At 47.5% G+C, this 23,446-nt stretch overlaps 1 protein-coding gene across 1 annotated transcript; it reads left to right on the top strand.

Annotated features, from left to right (window-relative positions):
- Positions 1–9,560: 9,560 nt before the first annotated feature.
- Positions 9,561–11,373, top strand: LOC125521917 (myricetin 3-O-rhamnoside 1,2-glucosyltransferase UGT709G2). The gene has a single exon (XM_048686976.2). The coding sequence runs from the start codon at positions 9,687–9,689 to the stop codon at positions 11,067–11,069; it is 1,383 nt and encodes a 460-aa protein (XP_048542933.1). The 5' UTR covers positions 9,561–9,686; the 3' UTR covers positions 11,070–11,373.
- Positions 11,374–23,446: the final 12,073 nt, after the last annotated feature.

Here is a 23,446-nt window from a genome sequence, read left to right as displayed (position 1 = left end):
TTTATTATTGCCTGTAGGGCATATTTCCTTCACTAGGAGCCCAAGTGGGACTCCTCCCACTTGGGGCGCCCCTAGGCCGACCTCCTCCCCTCTGTGTCCTTTATATACGGGGGTGGGGCGCCTTTAACACACATCAATTGTTCCTAGCCGTGTGCGACGCCCCCCTCGACAGTTTGCTCCTCTGGTCATATTATCGTAGTGCTTAGGCGAAGTCCTGCACGGATCACTTCACCATCACCACGCCGTCGTGCTGACGAAACTCTCCCTCGACACTTTGCTGGATCAAGAGCTCGAGGGACATCATCGGGCTGAACGTGTGCAGAACTCGGAGGTGCCGTACGTTCGGTGCTTGATTGGTTGAATCGAGAAGACGTTTCACTACATCAACCGCGTTAAGCTAACGCTTCCGCTTTCGGTCTACGAGGGTACGTGGACACACTCTCCCCATCTCGTTGCTATGCATCTTCTAGATAGATCTTGTGTGATCATAGGCATTTTTTTTAATTGCATGCTACGTTCCCCAACAATATTGATTGCAAGCAGAGAGCAGGCGGGAATACAAAAGTGGTGTTCCGGGAGTGTGCATCTCGGGACAGACTAGCGGCATATATAAGGAGCTCATTGGTGCTCACGCTCACATGAGCACTTTTCGTGACTTCTCTACTGAAGGAAATATGCCCTAGAGGCAATAATAAAGTTGTTATTTTATATCTCCTTATATCATGATAAATGTTTATTATTCATGCTAGAATTGTATTAATCGGAAACTTGATACATGAGTGAATACATAGACAAAACAAAGTGTCCCTAGTATGCTTCTACTAGACTAGCTCGTTAATCAAAGATGGTTAAGTTTCCTGACCATAGGCATGTGTTGTCATTTGATGAACGTGATCACATCATTAGAAGAATGATGCGATGGAGAAGACCCATCCCTTAGCTTAGCATAATGTTCGTTAAGTTTTATTGTATTGCTTTCTTCATGACCTATACATATTTCTCTCACTATGAGATTATGTAACTCCCGAATACTAAAGGAACACCTTGTGTGCTATCAAACGTCACAACGTAACTGGGTGATTATAAAGATGCTCTATAGGTGTCTCCGAAGGTGTTTGTTGGGTTGGCATAGATCAAGATTAGGATTTGTCACTCCGTGTATCGGAGGGGTATCTTTGGGCCCTCTCGGTAATGCACATCATAAGAAGCCTTGCAAACAATGTGACTAATGAGTTATTTGTGGGATGATGCATTACGGAACGAGTAAAGAGACTTGCCGGTAACGAGATTGAACTAGGTATGAAGATACCGACGATCGAATCTCGGGCAAGTAACATACCGATGACAAAGGGAATAACGTATGTTGTCATTACGGTTTGACCGATAAAGATCTTGGTAGAATATGTAGGAACCAATATGAGCATCCAGGTTCCGCTGTTGGTTATTGATCAGAGAGGTGTCTCGGTCATGTCTACATAGTTCTTGAACCCGTAGGGTCCGCACGCTTAATGTTCGATGACGATTTTGTATTATATGAGTTATGTGATTTGGTGATTGAATGTTGTTCGGAGTCCCGGATGAGATCATGGGCATGAAGAGGAGTCTCGAAATGGTCGAGAGGTAAAGATTCATATATAGGATGATACTTTTCGGACACCAGAAGTGTTCTGGGGGGTACCGGGTACGTATCGGGTCACCGGAAGGGGTTCCGGACAACCCCCGGCAAGCTATATGGGCCTAATGGTCCAAGAGTTGGACAGACCATCCTCAAAAGGAGCTGATGCGCCCCCTATAGGCTGAATAGGAGGAGAAGGGAAGGAAGGGAAGGGAGAAGGAAAGAGGAGGATTCGGCCTCCCCCTTTCCTTCCCCTCCCCCCTGTCTTTCCTTCCCCCTCCGATGGATATGGAAGGGGGGAGGCCGACTTGGAGGACGCGCCCAAGTAGGATTACTCCTATTTGGGGCGCCCCTTGCAGCCCCTTTCCCTCTCCCACCTATATATATGTGGGGGGGGCACCGCTAGAACACACAAGATTGATTCCTAGCCGTGTGCGGCGCCCCCCTCCACAGTTTATGCCTTCGGTCATATTGTCGTAGTGCTTAGGCGAAGCCCTGCGCGGATCACTTCACCTTCACCGTCACCACGCCGTCGTGCTGACGAAACTCTCCCTCGACACTTTGTTGGATCAAGAGTTCGAGGGACGTCATCGAGCTGAACGTGTGCAGAACTCGAAGGTGCCGTACATTCGGTACTTGATCGGTCGGAACGAGAAGAATTCGACTACATCAACCGCGTTGTCAAAACGCTTCCGCTTTCGGTCTACGAGGGTATGTGGACACACTCTCCCCCTCTCGTTGCTATGCATCTCCTTGATAAATCTTGCGTGTGCATAGATTTTTTTTTTGAAATTGCATGTTACGTTCCCCAACATCTACTTCTCGTATTCATATGTCCTCCACGATCTCACGGGAGGGGGCGAGCGTCGTGGATCTACAAGCCCATGTGTTGTGACAGACGACAGGGAGCAACACCTAGCCGCCATGGAGATACAAGAGGACCAGAAGCAGTTGTTTGGCCTCGATCCTCCCACTAGTACATAAACCCCTTATTAGTGACGTTCGATAGTACCTACTAGTAGCATCGAGGTGACACACTGCTAGTAAGAGGTCGCTGGTAAGTACTTACTAGCAGCGTGTCAAGCGAACACTACTAGTCATAATATATCGGCAGCGTGTAGTCGGCACGCTGCTAGTGGCTAAACTAACAACCGCGTGCGACTCGCGCGCTGCTGAGTTCAGCCGAATTGGTGGCGTCTATTTCACTACTGCACTCTGCTAACTTTGATTCATGTTTGTGGCATTTGCATTTCTTTATGTTAGGCAATATTTTGTGCCCAATTTTGCAACCATTGCATCATATCTATGAGGCAAAAGCCTCCTTAGGCTGCAATGGCAGCAAGCTGAAGTGGACGACGACATGACAGTCAAACCTGAACAACTTGTCAAGTTTTTAGTCAAAACCATCTCCGCGTCGGACGAAAACTACCCTAAACGGCTTGAGGGACTGAAGTTATCCGGTTTGAGAAGTTGAGATCCTAAATTTTGCTGATTTTGAAGTCGAGGAACAATTTTTGTACTTTTGATAGAGGCGAGGGACAAAAAATATACTCCTCACTACATTTATTTTGTACGGTTTATCTCTCATTCACCATTGCATTTGTGACCACTATTTATTTTGTGAATCATCACATAAATTCTCATCATCGCTTTTCATAAGGTGCTCATGTTGTTATCTTATTTTGCTTGTCGCCTATATATATATCATGCAAAATCTCGTCGCGGAACAAAAGATGCAGGTTCATATTTATATCGAGTTACCATTTCTTCATTTGGAATATGGTCGCGAAAATTCAGAAATTCTGCATATATCTTTTATCTATGTGTATATCTTTTAATATATCTTTTATCTATGTGTATTAATTGGAAATATCTATAACAATACCTTACCTCTTTGCATCATAGCTTGTTCTTTCTATCCTACCCACAATATTGTTCCTCCATTTATTATATAACATAAGTGAAACAACTTTAATACATACTCGACATCTATGTTTCATAATTCACCATCATGTACTATCGTATCTACAACATCATTTTACTTCTTTCATACGATACCTAGCACATGTAGCGCTACCCGATATCATGAATGTACTGGACATTTTCATTCTTCCAAACTTACCATTTCCTTGTTAGTACCGGCAGTTTTGAAATGCATCAATGATTGGATTCGTTCTATCTAAGCTTGTCTTCGTCCCAGTCAAAAATCCATTTTTAAAAATCTCTATTTATGGAATTTGTGAAGTATTTATGAATATATTCTTATTTGCAATCTTGGAACGTACTTATATTTAGTTATCGAATAGAAAATGGTTGTATCTAGTATCTAGTACTGGTACCAAATCAATAATTGACTGATGAAATCAGCAGTGATGTCATCAGTTGCAATTTAGAATGCCAATAAGAACAGGGTTTCACCACTATTGCCTACCAACACGTGCGGACAGGCTTGCTCCGATTTGGTCTTCGTTTGATCTGCAGTGTGAGCTATTTTTATGCGACGTGTCAAGGTGTTCTGCATGTAACAATATTTGTATGTAACACCTACATATTTAAATCTCAACGTGGCGTGTAGCACCACTTGGACTTGGCAGCATCTCGATCTCTCCTCCACTCCATTGTCAAACTGATTGAGTGTGAGCAGATATTCTAGAGTAGGAGGAGCATCGATAGCTTCGCCCTCGTAGATGGTACGTATTTCTGAATGATAATAGCATTCACTGCCTCCGTTTTCAAATATTTGTCTTTTTAGGTATTTCAAATGAAAACAACATACGGATGTATGTAGACATATTTTAGAGTGTAGATTCATTCATTTTGCTCCGTATGTAGTCACTTGTTGAAATCTCTAAAAAGACAAATATTTAAAAATGAAGGGAGTACAACCAGTCTTTTCAAATCCTCCTTAAATGTATGTGGATATGCCCATTCAGTGATGAGATAGGAGACATTGAAAAAAAAATGACCCCATCAAATCCCTTGTATCATACCTATATGTCCGAACTATCCGTAAACTCTCATATCGAGACCAAATGTAAGGCTTGTGGACGCGTTCAGTTAGCCCGTCACGTAGGATGCCCCCTCCCCTCTTCTCCCAACCACATTTTTTTTCTTTCTCTCTTTTCATCTCGAACAATCACATGCAAGTGACCGGCATGTAAGTTGGAAACTATGAAGCATGGCTACATGCACAGATAAATAGGGGCTGAAAACAAACACGTGTATACACTGACCGGGCGCATCCACGAACTTTTAGGGGACCTTATTTGTTTTTTTAGAGAAAAGGCTTGACACCTGACTTTATAAATAAAGCCAATCACCACAAGTATCATACAGGAGCAGAGTATGCAGAAAGGAGTTAGCAAGAAGGCAACCAAGCAGGGTTGCAAAGTGCGGTACAGCCACTAGGGCAAAAGGCGCACAGGCCAAGGCAGCAATAGAAAACTAAGCATTACTGAGCTGGGGAAGCTTGAGAAGGCACGACATGATGACCAAGGCTAATGGCAGTCGCGCGGATCTTGGAAATGAGGGAATTGAAAGCATCCACGTCGCCAACTTTAAACAGAGGCGCCCATAGCTGTAATAAAGCAATCATTTTAAACAGGTAATCAGAACATTTGTTAGGGAAAACATGCTCAATAGTAAATTTATTCCTGGTCATCCATAAGCTCCAGCTTAATGCCGCAAGAAGACCCAGAAGATCATACGCCCCTGCCCCAACAGGTTGCGGGAGAGCTCAAATAAGTCGTCAAAGCCTTGGGGATTCCAAGTGCACGTAAGCCAGGAGCGAACGCAGCTCCACCCAAACCGAGCCAGGGTGCAGTTGAAGAGAATGTGTTCCGTGTCTTTCACCACTCCACAAAGGGTGCAAGCCGGGTTAGCATTGCCATGCCGTTTAATGATTTGGTCACTAGCCGGAAGTTTGCGTCTAATAGCCTGCCAAAGAAAAATCGGAATTTTCAGAGGAATCCGGGCTTGCCACAGCCCTTTGAAGCGGTCATCAGACCTACCAGGGATAAGTCTGTTATAGAGGGATTTGATCGAGAAGCGGCCCAAAGCAGAGTGAGGCCAAACCAACACGTCCGGGGACTCCGAGAGCGGGGGGGGGGGGGGGGGGGAGGTCTTGCCAAGAAGACAACTCTTCGGGAGTCAGTGTCCGGCGGAAGGCAAAGTCCCAATCCGCAGCTGCCAAAGAAGCCACCGAGGCATTAGGGTTCGAGACATATGCAAAGAGCAAAGGGAATGCCTCAGCAAGGGGACTGGTACCAGTCCATCAATCAAGCCAGAAGCGGGTGGATGTCCCATCACCCACCCGGAAACGGACCAAGCATCTAAAGGTATCGCGAAGTTTCATCAAGGATGACCAAAATTGCGATCCGGACCTGATAGTCGACATGAGTGCGGGGTAGTTAGGGAAGTATTTAGCCTTCAGGATCCTGGTCCAAACAGAATCGGGAGGTTCAGAGTATAAGCGCCACCACCATTTCATTATAAGACATTGATTCATGACTGGGGTGTTGATAATACCGAGCCCACCAAGTTTTTTGGGTCTACACATCAGTTTCCATTTCACCATTCTAATTTTTTTTTTCTTGTTCTCAGCAGTGTTCCAGAAGAAGGCACTGCGATCTTTGTCAAAGGATGCATGGTTACTGGCGAAAAGGCGATAGAAGCCCATAATGAATGTTGGGAGGGAAGATAGACTAGAATTGGTAAGCACAACCTTGCCAGCAGTGGACTGATAGAGACCCCTCCAAGGTGCTACCCGTCCACCCACTTTCTTCTCTAGCGGTCGAAAGGATTCCGCCTTAATCCGTCTTTGGGATATAGGAACACCCAGGTAAGTGGTCGGGAACGCGCCCAGGGAGCAGTTCATAAGGTTAGCGACTCGTTGTTGCTCAGGGGTGTCACAACCGAGGACGAAAACCTTGCTTTTGCTAAAGTTGATCTTGAGTCCAGGTAGGGACTCAAAGCAAAGGAGAATGAATTTCAGGTTTGCTAACTGCGGATCGTCTTTCTCGATTAGGATAATAGTGTCGTCCGCATATTGGAGGTGAGATAAGTCGTTAGGGTAAAGATGAGTGGCTACATTTTTAATATGGCCATTAGCCGCTTCAGAATCCAGCATTTTGGCAAGGGCGTGAGCGACAAAATTGAAGAGGAGAGGGGAGTTGGGGGCCCCTGCCTGAGGCCCCGGCCGTTCTTAAAGAAGGGGCCAACCACCCCGTTGATCGTGATAGCTGTGTGACCACCAGAGACAAGTTGCATGACCCGCATGACGAAGGGGGAGTCAAAGCCCCTGGCGAGGAGGACCCCTTGAAGGAAAGACCAACGAACACAGTCGTATGCCTTCTCAAAGTCAAGCTTAAGAACAACATCTTGTTTACCCGACCTGTGGATGTCATGCAGTAGCTCATGCAGGACCACAATCCCATCCAGAATGAAGCGGCCTTTAATGAACGCAGTTTGAGTAGGGCTAATGATCTTGTGGGCAACCGAGGAGATTGTAGAAGCATACACTTTGGAAGGGAACTTAGCAATGTTGTTAATAAGAGCAATGGGTCGGAAGAGCTTGATGTTATCTGCCCCTTTGACCTTAACCTTATTTACTAAGTCTGATGCTCTAACATCAAGCGGTTAGAGCGAAGATTCAATTCAATGTAGTTTTTTTTCGAAAAGGAGGAAGACCCCGGCCTCTGCATCTGGACGATGCATGCAGCCACTTTATTAATTATTCACACAAGACCTTACAAAGTAATACAACAGTAAGACTAAAGCCACCGTCTAGGCAACATCTATCGCTACTCCTACCCAGTTGATAAAGGGATGCTGATAGTCTGGGCCTAATACCAAACTAACCCTGCAGCCAAACCTAATATCAAAATATTGGAGAGAAGATTCGTTGGCATGAAGCACAAGTTGTACCAACTCTTGGGGTACGCAGGTGCGGGCATGAGTCCCTAGCATGTGTTCTTTATACATTCGATTTTTGAACTTTCATATCTTTTGAATAAAAATCCATATTAAGTTTTATTTTATATTTATGTTTCTTGTGATAAGGGCTTTTAAATAAGATTCATTTTGAATACCTTCTCATGAATTAAAAAAACATGTTAATTTTCGACTCTTGAAACTTAGTACAAGCGACCGATAAATCACTACTTTAGTATCTGTGATTGACAGAAAAATCGCTTAAAATTTCAACTCTGAAATTTGATACTCATGACCGAGAAAATCAGAATTTTCATATGCAAAATTGTAAGTTTCAATGATTAAAATTTAAAACTTAATGTGCCTGTGCCGGTCCAACTACTTCACGAGTTGTGAGGCAACAAGCAGCCGGGTAGGACTTGACAAGTGAGTGCCCTTGTGAATTCCCAAGCATTAGAGCATCTTCAACAGGTGATGTAAAATACATAACTTGATGTAAAAAAATCGTTTTATGCATCACGGTGCCCAAAAATCTAGCTTCAACAGGCGATGTATATGTAAAATCATGTGCTCCAATTTTAGGGCTTGATGTAAAATCACACCTAGGTGATGTATATTTGCATTAGGTAGCCGACTGCCCAAATGTAAAAATGGTTGAAGCCTCGCGTGTCGCGCGTAGTGTGAAACTTTTCCCCACCCGCTTACCACCCCCACCTGCAGGCCGCCACCCCTCGTCGTCGCAGATTTGGCCTCCCCTCGCCTCCCTGCCTCTTTCTGCCCCTCTCCATCCCTCTTCACCTGTCGGAGCCGCCGTTGTATTTGTCGTGGAGCCACCACTGAGTCCACCGAACCCGTCACCGCTGCCGCGCCTTTCCACCACAGATCCGGCCTCCCCCTCCACCTCCCTCGGCCTCTCACAACCCGTTTCGGCCGCCCCCGCACCGTAACCTGAGAAGTTCCATCGGCTTCCATGGCATGCATTTGCGTGAATTCAACCATTACTCGGCCAAATCGCGCTGGGCGACATGCGCTACTGGCTCGGCACGTGGTTCGAGCCGGACATCGCCACACCCGCATTTGATAGGGCTTGTTGGTGGATCGGCCGACCAGAGTACCACTTGAACTTCCTGGAGATCGACAACTAGGCCGATGCGGAGTTCATCGGTCTGGACATCACGCTCAACCGTCAAGGAGAAGAACGAGACAAGGATTATTCTTGATCAGTGTGACTCTGGTCGGCGGGATGATGCCGTGATGGCGAGGTTTGCGGCGGAAAATCTGCACCTCGTGCACGCGGAATATGAGTTCTATGTGCAGCGGAACAAGGTGAATAAGGAGGTGAAGGAGGAGGAGGACAAGGCTGGCCCCTTGGCATCGACTGGACGACCTCTCTGATGAGTATTCTGCAGTAGTTTTAGTTTTAGTTTGTCGAAGTATCTTTCTATCAGAACTACTTTTAAGTTTTATCGGAACTATGTTTTAGTTTGTATCAAAACCATGTTTGAAATTTGCAATGTTCCTATGTTTTCGTGTCCAATACACATCACTTGTTGGAGCAAAATGATGCCCTATTTTACATCATCTGTTGGAGCAAACATGTTTGAGATGATGCAAAATCCACTCTTTGATGATGTAAAACTATTTTTTGTGTGCCCAAAATACTTACCTGTTGGAGATGCTCTTATGGTGATGAACCAGATTATGAAAACAATAATGATGATGGACCAGAAGATGACCTGGTAAAAATCATGGTTTTCTCGACGTGATTCACTGAATTTTCATAATTTCGGGAGGCACTGGAATATTTACCTTTGGATCAAATATTCTAGCCATTTCAATAGTACACAAATTGAAAAAATCAAAATGTTTTCAAAATTACCAAATATTTGGATAAATTTCAAGTAATTGTTTCGGTCTTTTGGGCGAAATAAAATCAGAGATCCATTGGATTTCAGTATTTCGGTACAGGGTGAAAAAATTCTAGAACTGGATTTTCTTTCCATGGTAAAAATACAGTTAACGTTCTTGCCGTGCCGGTACAACCAACGAACAGCGACATCCGAACGCATGCTATTTGAGATCACCTATGCGACGCTGAGAACGCCGGAGCGAGTTGGACGACCTGCCATTTGCCTCAGTGATGGATGCCGCGGTGCACGTTCTCGTGTTCCCTTGGCCACGGCAGGGGCACATCAATCCCATGCTCCAGTTCGCCACCGCCCTCGTCGACACCGGCATCCAAGTCACGTTCCTCCACACCGAGCACAACCTCCGCCGTTTCGCCCAGGCGCATCCGCCGGGCCTACGCTTGCTTTCCATCCCTGACGGCCTGCCCGACGACCACCCCCGCGGCTTCTTGGCGTTCATGGAGTCCATGTGCATGGCCGGCAGCGCCGCGTACCGTGCCCTGCTCTTGGCGCTTCTCTCTGCAGCTGATGCGCCAGTGACATGCGTTGTTGCCGATGGCACCATGCCGTTCGCCATAGAAATCCCCGAGGAGCTCGGCATCCCCGCGCTCTCCTTCGTCACGCACAGCGCGTGCAGCTACCTGGCGTTCCTGTCTATGCCCAAGCTCGTGGAGCTCGGGGAGACCCCCTTCACCGCGGACGACCTGGTGTGTAGCGTTCCGGGGATGGAGGGCTTCCTCCGGCGACGCGATCTTCCTCGAGGGCTCTACTGCACCGAGCATGGCGACGGAGATCCCTTGGTGCTCAAGTTCGCCGAGGCCGTCGGTCGTACCAGCAAGGCATGTGCGCTCATATTCAACACCGCCGCGTCCATGGAGCGGCCAGCGCTCGCGCACCTCGCGTCGGGCACAAGCGACGTCTTCGCTATAGGCCCACTGCACGCCAGGTCGAGTTCCGCCGCAAGCCCAAGCCTGTGGCGGGAGGACGACGGGTGCATGGCGTGGCTGGACGGCCACGAGGACCGGTCCGTCGTGTACGTGAGCCTGGGGAGCCTCGCCGTGATCACGCACGAGCAGTTCACCGAGTTTCTCTCCGGCCTGGCAGCCACCGGGTACGCCTTCCTCTGGGTGCTCCGGCCGGGCATGGTCAAGACAACCACCCCCGCTCTCCTCCGAGAAGCCGTCGGGGCAGCCGAAGGCGGCAAGGGGCGCGTCGTCGAGTGGGCTCCGCAGCGGGACGTGTTGCGGCACCGGGCGGTGGGCTGCTTCCTGACACACGCCGGATGGAACTCGACGCTGGAGTGCGCCGTCGAGGGCATGCCGATGGTGTGCTGGCCCTTCTTCGTCGACCAGCAGACCAACAGCCGCTTTGTGGGCGCCGTGTGGAAGACGGGGCTGGACATGAAGGACGTCTGCGAGAGAGGCGTCGTGGAGAGGACGGTGAGAGAGGTCATGGCATCCGACGAGATCAAGGCAGCGGCCAAAGCCATGGCGCAGCAGTTGAGGCTGGATATTGCGGAGGCGGGGTCGTCGTCGTCGGAGTTGGAGCGGCTCGTCCGCTTCGTCAGGGAGCTCAGCGTCAGGTCCTCTCTCAAGCCCAGAATTAATGGAAACTAGCACAGGCTGCAGTGATCTCTCATTTACATCTCAGTACTACCAGACACATAATCCTGTAAAACAATCACATTGTTTACTGGTAATTTGCCGTCCATGCTTCCTCATGGCAGTGGTCTGGTGGACATGGTGTTGGATCATCACAATTATTATTATTTCTCTCCCCATCACCAGCCGCCGGCTCTTATTCTTTCCATGAGCTGGTCATAACGTGAGTATCATAGCTAGTATCATGCATGTCAAGTATGCAATTTTAATGATGTGGCATAGAATTAAATGAAGAAAGAGATGATTGAGTATCATACAATGATACCGTATCATAATAAATGCAATGCTACTATGTGTCATGCATAACAATAAATAAAGTCATCTATGATACTAGTAGATGATAATATACATTAGGGAGGTAGTATCACACACTAGTACCATATGCATGATACTAACTTATGATACTACCCATTACAAGCAGTCTGAACCTTCTCACGGATCTGAAAGCAATGATCAAGAATAAAATATTGCTCCATTGATTTTCGAATCGCAGGGGAATCATGGCAAATTAGAATTGCAAACAGGTAACATGGTTTCCTTCAAGTTGCATTCATACATTACAGCCAAAGTGAAAAAACTGCAAAAGCTGAAGCATAAGTCCAAATAAACATGGCATCAAAAGGAAGGGATTTTGTACTGCCGATAACTTGAATCACTGTAGGAGTGAACATGAGGAAGTACCTGCTTGATGCCGTTTTAGAATGTTGGATTCAGTTAAGTCTATCTATGCAGCAGCCAGCGTGCCGATTCCGCGGGTTATGAAGATGCTACGGTCGAGAGCAATAATAAGGAACGGACGGCTAGGATCAGTCCTAAAGTTTTTTTTCTTTTCAAAAAGGAGGGGCACCCTGGCCTCTGCATCAGAACGATGCATACGGCCATCTTACTAAAAAAAGGTTGTAACAAGGTCTCAAAGTCTCCAACGGAAACAAAAGCTCACTCAGAGCCAAATATGCTAGAAAAAACAAACTAGCCAAAACAGGGATGCCACAATCGGCCGGCTAAAGCAAGATAGGTAAACTAATTGCCTATCCTATTACATGACCGCCATCCAAACCGGTTGAAGATATCCCGAGCTACCATCTCCCAGCGGATAGACCCAGTAACCAAATGCTCCCTGGCCTCCATCGGAGTGAGTAGCGACCACGAATGGATTAATGCCATGGCTCGGAAGATAACCTGCACAAAATAAAATCGTGATATTCTGTTAAAAATCAAATCATTTCTGCAATTCCAGATAGTCCAGAGCAAAGCGCATACTCCCACACGAATATGTTTGGCTAAATCAGGCTCAATCCCATTAAGCCATGTCCCAAGTAACATGTTAACAGAATCCGGTGGAGTAATATTGAAACCAATGTAGACGGTACGCCAAAGAACTTTGGCCAGCAGGCAATCAAAAAACAGGTGTTTACTTGTCTCATCCCGATCACAGAAATTACACCTAGTAGATCCTATCCAATTACGCTTTGTCAGGTTGTCCTTAGTTAAAATGACTTGTTTGTGGACAAACCACATAAACACTTTTATTTTCAAAGGAACTTTGACAGCCCAAACATGCTTGGAAGTAGGAATGAAGCTCGAGTTGATAACATCAATATACATTGATTTGACTGTGAATACTCCAGACCTAGTTAGCTTCCAGCGTAATTCATCTGGTTGCTGGGAAAGTTGAACCTCCATCAGCCTCCTAACTAGACGGAGCCATTCTTCCCAACGATTGCTCACTAGCGACCGTCTAAACTGGATATTAAGGGGGATAGATTGAAATATCCTTGCAACGAACACCTCACGATGTTGAACAATACGATATAAAGACGGGTATTGAATGGCCAAGGGTGTCTCTCCGAGCCAAGTATCCTCCCAGAACCGTGTACTAGCACCGTTGCCAATAATAAACTTTGCCCTATTAAACAGTGAATTTTGACTTTCATTAGTCCTTTCCAGAAAGGCGAGTCAGTCGGCCTAACCGTCACTTGTGACAAAGTTTTGGTCTGAAGGTACTTGCTACGCAAAATTTGTGCCCACGTGGCATCAATCTCATGGGTGAGCTTCCACAGCCACTTACTAAGAAGGCATCTGTTCTTAACTTCAAGATTTTCAATACCAAGCCCCCCTTGGTCTTTCGGTCTACAGATGATATCCCATTTAGCTAGCCGGTACTTTCTTTTTAGTTCATCATCCTGCCAGAAGAAACGCGATCAATAAAAGTCCAGTCTTTTCCTAACCCCAACTGGGACTTCAAAGAACGATAGAAGAAACATAGGCATACTCGTGAGCACCGAATTAATCAAAATTAATCGGCCTTCGTATGACATGAGCTTACCCTTCCAGCAACTCAGTTTCTTTTCAAATCTATCTTCGATGCACTTCCATTCTCGATTTGTCAGCTTACGGTGGTGGATTGGTATACCTAGGTAAGAAAAAGGTAACGCCCCCAAATCACACCAAACAATTGCCTATAAGCCTCTTGTTCTTCCTTGGCTCTACCAAAGCAGAACAACTCACTCTTGTGAAAGTTAATCTTAAGCCCGGTCAATTGTTCGAAAAAGGCATAACACGAGCTTCATATTTCTTGCCTTGGCCAAATCATGCTCCATAAAGATGATTGTATCATCAGCGTACTGAAGAATGGATACACCTCCATCAACAAGATGAGGTACTAAGCCACCTACTTAACCATTCTCCTTGGCCCTTCCTATCATAAGTGCTAACATATCCACCACGATGTTAAACAGGATAGGGGGCATCGGATCTCCTTGTCTTAGGCCTTTATGTTTCTGGAAATAATGACCAATATCGTCATTCACCTTAATTCCAACACTACCTTTTTGCGTAAACGATTTAACCTGGCAGCGCCAGGCTTCATCGAAACCTTTCATACGCAATGCCTGTTGAAGGAATGGCCATTTGACTTTATCGTACGCTTTCTCGAAATCCACCTTAAAAATTACTCCATTAAGTTTTTTAGAATGGATTTCATGGAGCGTTTCATGAAGGACAACCACCCCTTCAAGGATGTTTCTATCCGGCATGAAAGCAGTTTGGGACTGTTGCACCACAGAATGTGCAATCTGTGTAAGCCTATTAATCCCGACCTTGGTGAAGATTTTGAAACTAACATTAAGAAGGCAGATCGACCTGAACTGCTCTATTCTCACAGCATCCGTTTTCTTAGGAAGCAATGTGATAGTTCCAAAGTTCAAGTGAAATAAATGAAGCTGTCCAGAGAACAGATCATGGAACATAGGTAATAAATCCCCCTTAATAATGTGCCAGCACTTTTTGTAAAACTCAGCCGGGAATCCATCCGGTCCGGGAGCCTTATTGTTTTTCATCTGTGCAATAGCATCAAACACCTCCTTCGCTGAGAACGGGGCAACCAAAATATCATTATCGGCAGCCGATAATTGAGGTACATCCTCAATCCTGGACTCATCGAGGGACACATGGCTATCCTCGGGAGGTCCAAATAACTGCTTGTAATATTCGGTTATATAGGTTTTTAGGTTGTCCTGTCCTAAAATGGTGCCTTCGTCTTGCTCAAGCTGAAAGATTCTCTTCTTTCTATGTTTGCCATTAGCAATTAAGTGAAAGAATTGGGTATTCGCGTCCCCCTGGACAACTTTGCGGACCTTGGCCCGTAATGCCCACTTCAATTCTTCTTCACGGAGAAGTTCTTTCAACCTCTTCTCCGCCTCGATTTTAACCTGAAGCTCTGTTGGCTGCAAAATCGTGGATTCAGCCTGTAAGTCAAGGGTCTGAATAAGAGAAAGGAGCACGTCCTTTTCAATCTTATACACCCCACTAAGATGCTTAGCCCACCCCCTTAAGAAACTTCTCAAATGCCTAATCTTATTCCGCCAACGCTCGACCGAAGTCCTACCTCCTGCACCCTTAGCCCATTCCCTGGCAATCAGGTCCAAGAAACCTTCGCATTCAAACCAGGCCATCTCGAAAGAAAAGGTATTTTTGTTTCCCACGTGGTTCGGCTCCCCCGAGTCCACGAACAAAGGAGTGTGATCGGATATTCCACGCGAGAGGGCTTGTACCGTTACGAGAGGGTACTTCTGTTCCCACTCAACGCTCGCGAGAACTCGATCAAGCTTTTCATACGTCGGGATTGGCATAGCATTAGCCCAGGTAAACTTTCTACCGGAAAGTTCTATCTCCCTCAGATCCAAACTTTCAATAATGGTATTGAACATAAACGACCACCTGCCGTCAAAATTATCGTTATTCTTCTCCTCTCTCCTCCTAATGATATTGAAGTCACCCCCAACCAACATTGGAAGCTGCTCAGACCCACAGATTCGAACAAGGTCCGCCAAAAACTCTGGTTTTAGTTCAGGCTATGCGGCACCATATACCGCCACCAAAGCCCAGTTGAAACCATCAGTTTTAGACCTAACTCGAAACTTGGCCGCAAAGTCACCCATCACCACGCTGCGGACTTCTAGCGAGTCGCATCTCACACCAAGCAAGATCCCACCCGATCTTCCTCGCGGAGGAAGGCAATGCCAATCAAAATCAACACCGCCCACAAGAGAGGCAAGAAACTGGGGCGCAAAGTTCTCACGACCAGTTTCCGAGAGAGCAATAAAATCTAAACGTTGCTCTAAAGATGCCTCAGCAAGAAACCTTCTTTTAGCCAAGTCCTTGAGACCTCTGCTATTCCAAAAGATTCCTTTCATCTTTCATCATGAAATTTTTTGGTAGTTCGAATCCTAGCACTCCGACGAACCGCAGAAGTGGGATAAATCTTCCGCTTCCACGTGCGTTTGGGTCTACTTGGATCCTCCATCCGGTCCTCATAGCCGGGCATAGTGGGGCTAGCTGTATCCTCCTCAAGAGGTGCCTCCTCTTCCTCTGATTCAGGATTGGATGGTGCAAGATCCGCACAAAGATTATCGAGCACTCTAACCCCTAACGCATCAATCTCTGCATCTTTCATGGGTTTTACCGCAGCTAGGTTTCGAATAGACTCTAATGCACGTTCCGCCTCCAAATCTAGGAGATCATTGACCAAATTGGATATTTCACTATCATTACTCCCAGTGAGACTCCTAGTTGGTTTGCATTATGAATAATCTCCTCATCTGAATAATGTAAAATTGAATTAGATACGTTAACAGACATACCAGTAGTGACTTCAATGTCACGAAGCTTGGCCGTCCACATAGCGCACCTCTGCTGCATGTCGTCAACCTCCGGAAAATCCTGAAGCCGATGACTCATCCGTCGGCCCTCAGATACTGGATCCAAAATCCTGCCGAATGCGATCACGTCCTCCCGAGAGGGCCTACAGACATCAAGGAATCCTGCCCTGACCGTAGGCCCCGCCGATATCCGCCGGGAAGCGACGCCATGGTGCTCAAGCACGCTGGGGGAGAGGAGTTTGTGGGCCTCCTGCCCGAACTCCCCACCCGACCCGACCCTGTGGCTGGGGGGCGTCATAGGCGCCCCAGTCTGTGCGGCCACCAAGGCAGCCTGAGGAGAAGAAGGAGCCACCGCCACCTGACCATAACCCCCTCCCCGAGGCTTAACCACCGCCGTCGGAGAGGCCTCGGTCAGGGCGGGCTCAAGCGCGCCAGGGGAGAGAAGTATGTGGGTCTCCTGCCCGAACTCCCCACCCATCCCGACCCTTTGGCTGGGCGCCCCGGTCTGTGCGGCCACCAAGGCGACCTGAGGGGAGGAGGGAGCCGCAGTGACCTGACCATAGCCCCCTCCCCGAGGCGCAACCATCGCCGTCGGAGAGGCCATGGCCGAGTCTCCCAGAAAGCAAGCCACCTCCGTGACCGCAAGCACCGGCTCCTGAGCATCGGCAAAAACCAGTGGAGGGTGCGTATACTCCATCTCATCATCGTCCTCCACCCGGTCACTCCAAAGTCTGGGAGGTGCAGAAGCTGGCTCAAACGACCCAAATCTCAGCGTGTTCATCGGCACTGAGGGGGAGGATGCTGTCTCGTGCACGGTTGTCTGAGCTGGCCTCAAACTGTTGGACATCTCACGTCCAACCTCAGCCCCGGGCGCCTCCTTGGCCGCAGACCCATCGTCTCCCTCGTGCATGTCTGTATCAGTCCCATTGATGGCGTCAGCGAAAAGCTCGGCATCCTCAAACTCAATCTCAAGTGGGAACATTTCGCCCCGATATGTCCACATAACCACATCAGGGACAAACTCTATATCCCGAACACTCACCAACAAACGAGCCACCCCGTGAGCTCGGGTAAAGGCCATATCCACTCGCTCAGTCTTCCCTACCAAAATACCCAAGCTAGCAACCACCTCAGCATCCTGCATCGGCTTTGAGGGAGCCCCAGAGAAACGTAACCACACCCGAGTAAGAGGCTTGCCCTTTGGCTCAACCTTCTTCCACTCATGGAACTCCAGAATACACTGTGCTAGGCACACGGCACAGCCCAAAACTCAAAAGTCTTTGCAGATCCTGAACAGATGGGAAGTCAACCTTATACATATTGCCCTCAATACTGACAAGCTCCCACTGGTAGTCACCTGAAACTAACTCCATAAGCCTCTGCACCACCTGAGACTCGGATACATCACATTTGGTCACTTTCACAATTCCAGTAGTCATGCACGGAGTCTCCTCTGGGATCTCTCGCGCACTAGGGGACTCAAAGAACATCAGTTCAGCACAATACACCCCATAAATAGAAATAGTGGGCATCCGATCACGCAAGATAGGACACTCCCCCGTACCATGTGCCGGCTTGCTGCAAGTATCACAAAGCTTAGTTACGCAATCCGCAATAAAGTGGCCCTTCTCACCACAACGATAGCAAAGCATCTTCTCCTTCTTGCGTGCCCATTTGGATGCTTTATCTGACTCTGCTTTGTCTGTATTATCAACCGACCCCGACACTATGGCAACAGTCGTTGCCAGCTCTGTGACCACCTCCATAGCGTGATCTGACAAATCCGCCGTCTGAGCAGGATTGGGCGTCTCAGTGGTGTCCGTCTGCTAAACTACGGCCGGCGGAGGAGGATGACGTTGTCGGTACCGGCCACCTCGACCACGATGACCACGGTAGCCAGCATGCTGCCAGTGGTTAGGGCCTGATGCCCCTTCAACAAAGCCACCCGGGGGGCCATAAAAAGGTATGTCCGCTGTGCCATCGCTTTGCCAAGCATGTCCACGTCCACCACCTGTGGACGATGAACCTCGGTGTATACCTTCACCATAAACATCATGTCCGTCATCACCCCATTGACCCCGCGGCGGTCCGTTAGCTCCACCGTTGGCTGGTCCATGGGGCACTCCCGCTCCTCCAGCTCCAGACTGAGGCGGCGGTGCCTGTGCATGCACCAGACCAGGCCGCTTCTGCGGCGGCCACATAACGAGATGAGGCGGTGGAGCAGCACCTATAGCCGATCTAGGCGGAGGCGACCTCGAACCGTGCGCCCGGCCCCGCCCTGCTGTAGCAGGCGCCGACAAGGCCCCATCCGGATTTGCTGCTAGCGCCGGCGGCCTAGGAGCAGGCGGGCCGCCACGACCCACCGCCGGCACCGAAGGCCGAACGCTGTGGTGGCCACCACCGCGGGTCAGCGTGCCCTGCGGCGCTCTGGCTCCCACCGAAGAACCAACGGCGCCCCGCCCAGAAGCTGCAGGAGGTGGCGCAGCAGACCCGCCGCGCCCGGTGGCAGCCGCTACCAGAGGAGGGTTCTTCCTCGTAGGAACCCCCGCCCCGCGACCAGCCATCGCAGAGAGCGGAGCAATCCTGTGCGCTCGTCCAGAGCCACAGACCCGAAACCCCGGCCTCCCGCACCTGCGACCCTAGGCGGAAGTCGCGATAACGACGTCGATCGATCCACGTGATCGTCGCATATGCCTGCGCACGCAAGGACCGAGGGTACCGGAATAGTCTGGGCCTCATACCCAACTATCTCCGGCCCAACAAGCTGCGGCGTTTGTCCTGGCAAAATTGGCCCATCTCGGCCTAGTAAAGAATTCAAACGTGCCTCCCGAGCCGCCCTGATCCCGATCCCCGGGATCGCCGGCGTGGTCGCCGCTGCCGCCACCGGCGTCGGTCCGGCCACATTTCGTCGCTTGCTCTTCCTTCTCTTAACCGTAATGCAGGACTCGGGGTGAATCAAATCAAAAAGAGTTAGGGTCGGGAGGCATACCTTAGGCAGGGGGCCCCTCGAAGGCTTGATCGACGTCGCCGTCGTACTCCGGCGAACTGACAGGCGGTCTGAACTTCCTTTGTCTTCAGGAGTCGGCCCTTGACACGCCACCCGGGTACTAGGACCAACGGCGTCAAAAGTCGGCGAGGGCTCCAGCGATTCGCGGTCGCACTTCCCATCGGCGCCCTCCTCCTCGTCATCCTCGTCCACGAGCACCCAGAAGCGGCCTCCAACCCGCCGATCTAGCTTCCCTCCGCTAGACTCCGAGGATGTGTCAAATATCTCGATCGAATGAACCTCTTCCGAAACCATCTGCATACGAATATCGACAACCACATCAAAAATATCAATACGCAAAAGGGTTCCTACCTTCATCTGGCCGTCAATGTCAATGTAGTCGCCGGCGCGGACGTCATTGTCCAGATCCAACAATGCCGTCCAACGAGACGCCGGAGAATGTTGCAGCCGGCCGCTGATCCAATTCCCCCGGCCCTCACGGAACCGAACGGCCCAGCGCCATCCCTCTGCCGCCGGCACAACAGCCTCGCCGTTGTCTTTGATCAGATCCGAATGGAAGAGATCGGGAAACGGCGACAATGTCTTCGGCGTCGAGGGCGAAGCGGGGCGTGGCAGATCCGGCGACGCATCCGGCGATCGCCCACGGCGCCCGGAGTCCATCGCCCCTAGACAGACCCATCCACCGGCCAATAAACGATTAAGAAGGATCAGTCCTAAATTTATTGCTTCATCTTATTTTCAGCTAGTTATTGTTTACATTCTTCTAAGCTCTAACTCAGTTTAATTGAGCTCATGTGTAAGTGTAACCGAGATAACTGCTATATAAGTTGCTCTGATAGTTGAAGAGGTATGCCATGAAATAAATATACCGTTTCGCTATTTGTATGTCGCCTGAATTTATAATTTGGGCCAGTCGATTTTTGGATGAAGAAGCATCCGCCGTCGGAGGGAAGGAAGGAGCAGCCGTTAGGGATCTATCTTAGGGTGGCAGGCTCACTGGTGATCTATCTTAAGGTGGCAGGTTCGCTGGCGATCTATGTAAGCGGTGTTGAGGGCCGAGGTGCATGTTTGCCAAAAAAATTTGCTCATTGCCAGGGTTAGAGGGATGACCGGGGGTGGTGGCAGCAGGCGGTTAGGACGGTGGTAGCTTGGCGGTTTGAGGTAGAAGACATCTGGAGGTTGAAGAAGGCATTTGGCCATTTATTTTCATAGGGACGACCGGAAAATCAATTGACTAACCAAAATTAAATTTTCAATCAACTGGTCTCTAGCCAGTCTAAAAAATATAAGCCCTAGCTATTACTTTCCTATGGTTCTGCAGAAATTCCCAATTTATCAAGGTGCTCCCCACATTGGGAGATTTACGTTCTCTGTATGATCCTTCTGAGCATCGTCTTGATCCGTCTAGTTTAGCATTAGCAACCATGCCGAGCCCATGCCAATCTGGAGGGAGGCTAGTTAGTGAAGTGCTACCTCCGTAAGTAAACCTAAGACGTTTTTGCATTTCAATTTAGTACGTAGTACATAAATACTCCCTCCATTCCCTGGTCTTATGTGTATATTTAATTTCTAGCCTAGGTACCCATGAGTGTGTTGATGCTAAATTTTTGACAAGAAAGCCCGCAGCCCCCCACATGGTTTAATTCTCACAAATTCCTGGTTGAGCTCGATTCCTATGCACGCGATGGATCTGTTTCTTCTCTCAAGGGAGTGCACATGGAGCTCAATTTTCCTTGGAAGGTGTTGGACTCAAGTGTAAGAACCATATGGCTGAGTGGGCAACATTATGCTTATAATATTGTAACGTGATGAATGTTGTGCTCCTCACCAAATGGATTTGAATATTTTAGAACTGTCCTGGCCTTTGGTTGGATTTGCTCAAAGCAAAGTAGTACCAGGGTCCAGTGGCGGAGCCAGGGCAGGATTCCTGTTTAGGACGTACTACGGCATTTAGTGAGCAAATGTGTGACGGAGCCATGGCGGTATTTCTATTTACCGCGTGCTGCGGCGTTTACCTGAGCCAGCCCTTTTTGTGGCTTCTGTTGTGTGTGTTCTCCACCAAGTTACTTCGTTTTTCTGTTGGTCTTCTTCTGTTATTTATTTATTTTGTTGACCATTTTTTCTTTATTTTTCAAAATCCATGATTATTTTTCAAATTTGTGCACTTTTCTAGAAATCGCAAAATAATTTGAAATTTAGGAAAAAATAAAATTGAGAACAATTTTAAAATTCACGAACATTTCCAAAACTCTGGAACATTTTTTAAAATTCGTGGTTCATGAACATTTAAAAATTACAATCATTTTTCAAATTCAGAAATATTTTGAAAATTTCCTTTGCTTTTTAAATATTTTGTTACAATATAAAAAATGTAAAATAATAAAAAGAAAAACAATGAGATGACAAAAAAAGGAGGCCCGCACCGCCGCTTTGAGCCGGCCCAAACTGCACGGAAGCTGCGCATTTGTCTGCCCCGCAACACCCCGGGCGCGCCTATGTCTCCCTTATAGCAAGACGTAGGGCCACCTCACCTGGGCGAGCGCGAGACTGGGCCGGCCCACAGCGCGGGAGGACATATGCTATAGATTCTAAATATTATGTTACCAAAAATACTTTACACAAACATTTAAAAATCAATGAAAACCAAAAATATACAAAGTTTAAACTATACAATGGAACAAAAACCAATGAAAACCAAGAAAGAAATGACAAAAACTGGTGAGATAACAAAGAAAAATAAAAAACCAAGGAAGAAACATAAAAAAATCAAATGTCAAAAAAAAATCCTAGCAAACGAAATCAGCGAACTCGACCGAAACCAGTGAACTAAAAAAAGATAAAAATGGACCATCGCAGTAGCGTGGAGTAAAACCTTCTGTGAGACGTATGTTAGTCTCCCTATAAGTCAGATATAACATTTTCACCCTATGCGCCAATTAGGAGCACCCAAGCCAAGGGAGCTCCTATTTAGCGGTTAGCGGTCTTAGCGCCTTCTTTTAAAACTAGCGCTCTTAGCGCCTAGTAGCCGCTAAAACGAGCACTAGGCCGCGGCCCATGAACTCCCTCGCTCGGTTCGCTCCATGCCTGCTCCGCTTATCTTGCTTTTTTCTGCTTTTTCTATGCTCGGCACACTCTTCCTATTTTGCTGGCTTTGAAAAAATCGGCTATATTTTCTTGGGGTTTTGACGAATTTGGTTCAAACAAAAAATGTTCACGGTTTTTTATTAAATATTCATGATATAAAATGGTCACGAATACAAATTTAGAAAATATTAGTTAGTTTTATAAAATATTTAAAAATGAAAATGAGATGGCGAACCAAAAGTCAGGCGAGCAGTTTTGATCCACATAATTTTTAACTACATTGTAGTCAAATTTATGTAAATTGTGTCTTTAGTGTTTGAGGGTATCTCTAGCGGATCCCTAAAATAGTACTCCCTTCGTCCCATAATATAAGAAGGTTTTTCAAACTAATAAATCTTGAAAAATATTTTTATAATATGGAATAGAGGAAGTACTAAAAGGTAGCAAGGCTGATGGCGTACACTGCAACGCCTCGCGCCGCGCGGTGGAGCTTCGAGCATGAACTATCAATGTTATGGCTAGCTAAATGTTGCCATTGTCAAATATTGACACTATATGAGGTAGACAAGACAATTTGATAACAATCAATTAGTAGTCAATATTTGACACGATGCCAAACATTGGCATGCCAATTTTTGGCATCAAACCAATATTTGGCTCGAAACCCATGCTTGTAGATGAACCAAGGAGGGAGAATTACTCTGGCCAAACAACGAAGAACACGCCTAGGAATCAACGAGTGTGGCACGTATTGATGCGATTTCAAAACTGCCATTTGACCGCGACTCTCTCCTACGGTGAGTGCTCAGAACAACAGAATTTTTGGATTAGACTGTAGGACACGAAACTAGAACAACCAGCAACCCGTTCGTGTAGCCGAAATGCCGAATCCATCTCAATATGCGCCAGCTTCACAACCTTCTGCACTAGACGCACGTCATTCGCAGAGAAAATTTACGTACGTACCTTACAGAGCCATTCGCCCTCGATCAAAAACACGGTATTTGCTTGCGTGCACAACACATACAGAATTTATTTTGTGCGAGATACTCCTACAACACATACAGAATTACAGATGCATC

This window comes from Triticum urartu, chromosome 7A (assembly GCF_056163025.1).
Source record: "Triticum urartu cultivar PI428250 chromosome 7A, HENAU_Tu73, whole genome shotgun sequence".
Lineage (NCBI taxonomy): Eukaryota > Viridiplantae > Streptophyta > Magnoliopsida > Poales > Poaceae > Triticum > Triticum urartu.
Note: the sequence above shows the minus strand (reverse complement) of the source record. Positions and strands in the feature narration are given on the sequence as shown.

What these genes read in the sequence shown, in the direction of transcription:
- LOC125521917 (XM_048686976.2), top strand. Translation starts at nt 9,687, where the DNA reads ATGGATGCCGCGGTGCACGTTCTCGTGTTCCCTTGGCCACGGCAGGGG.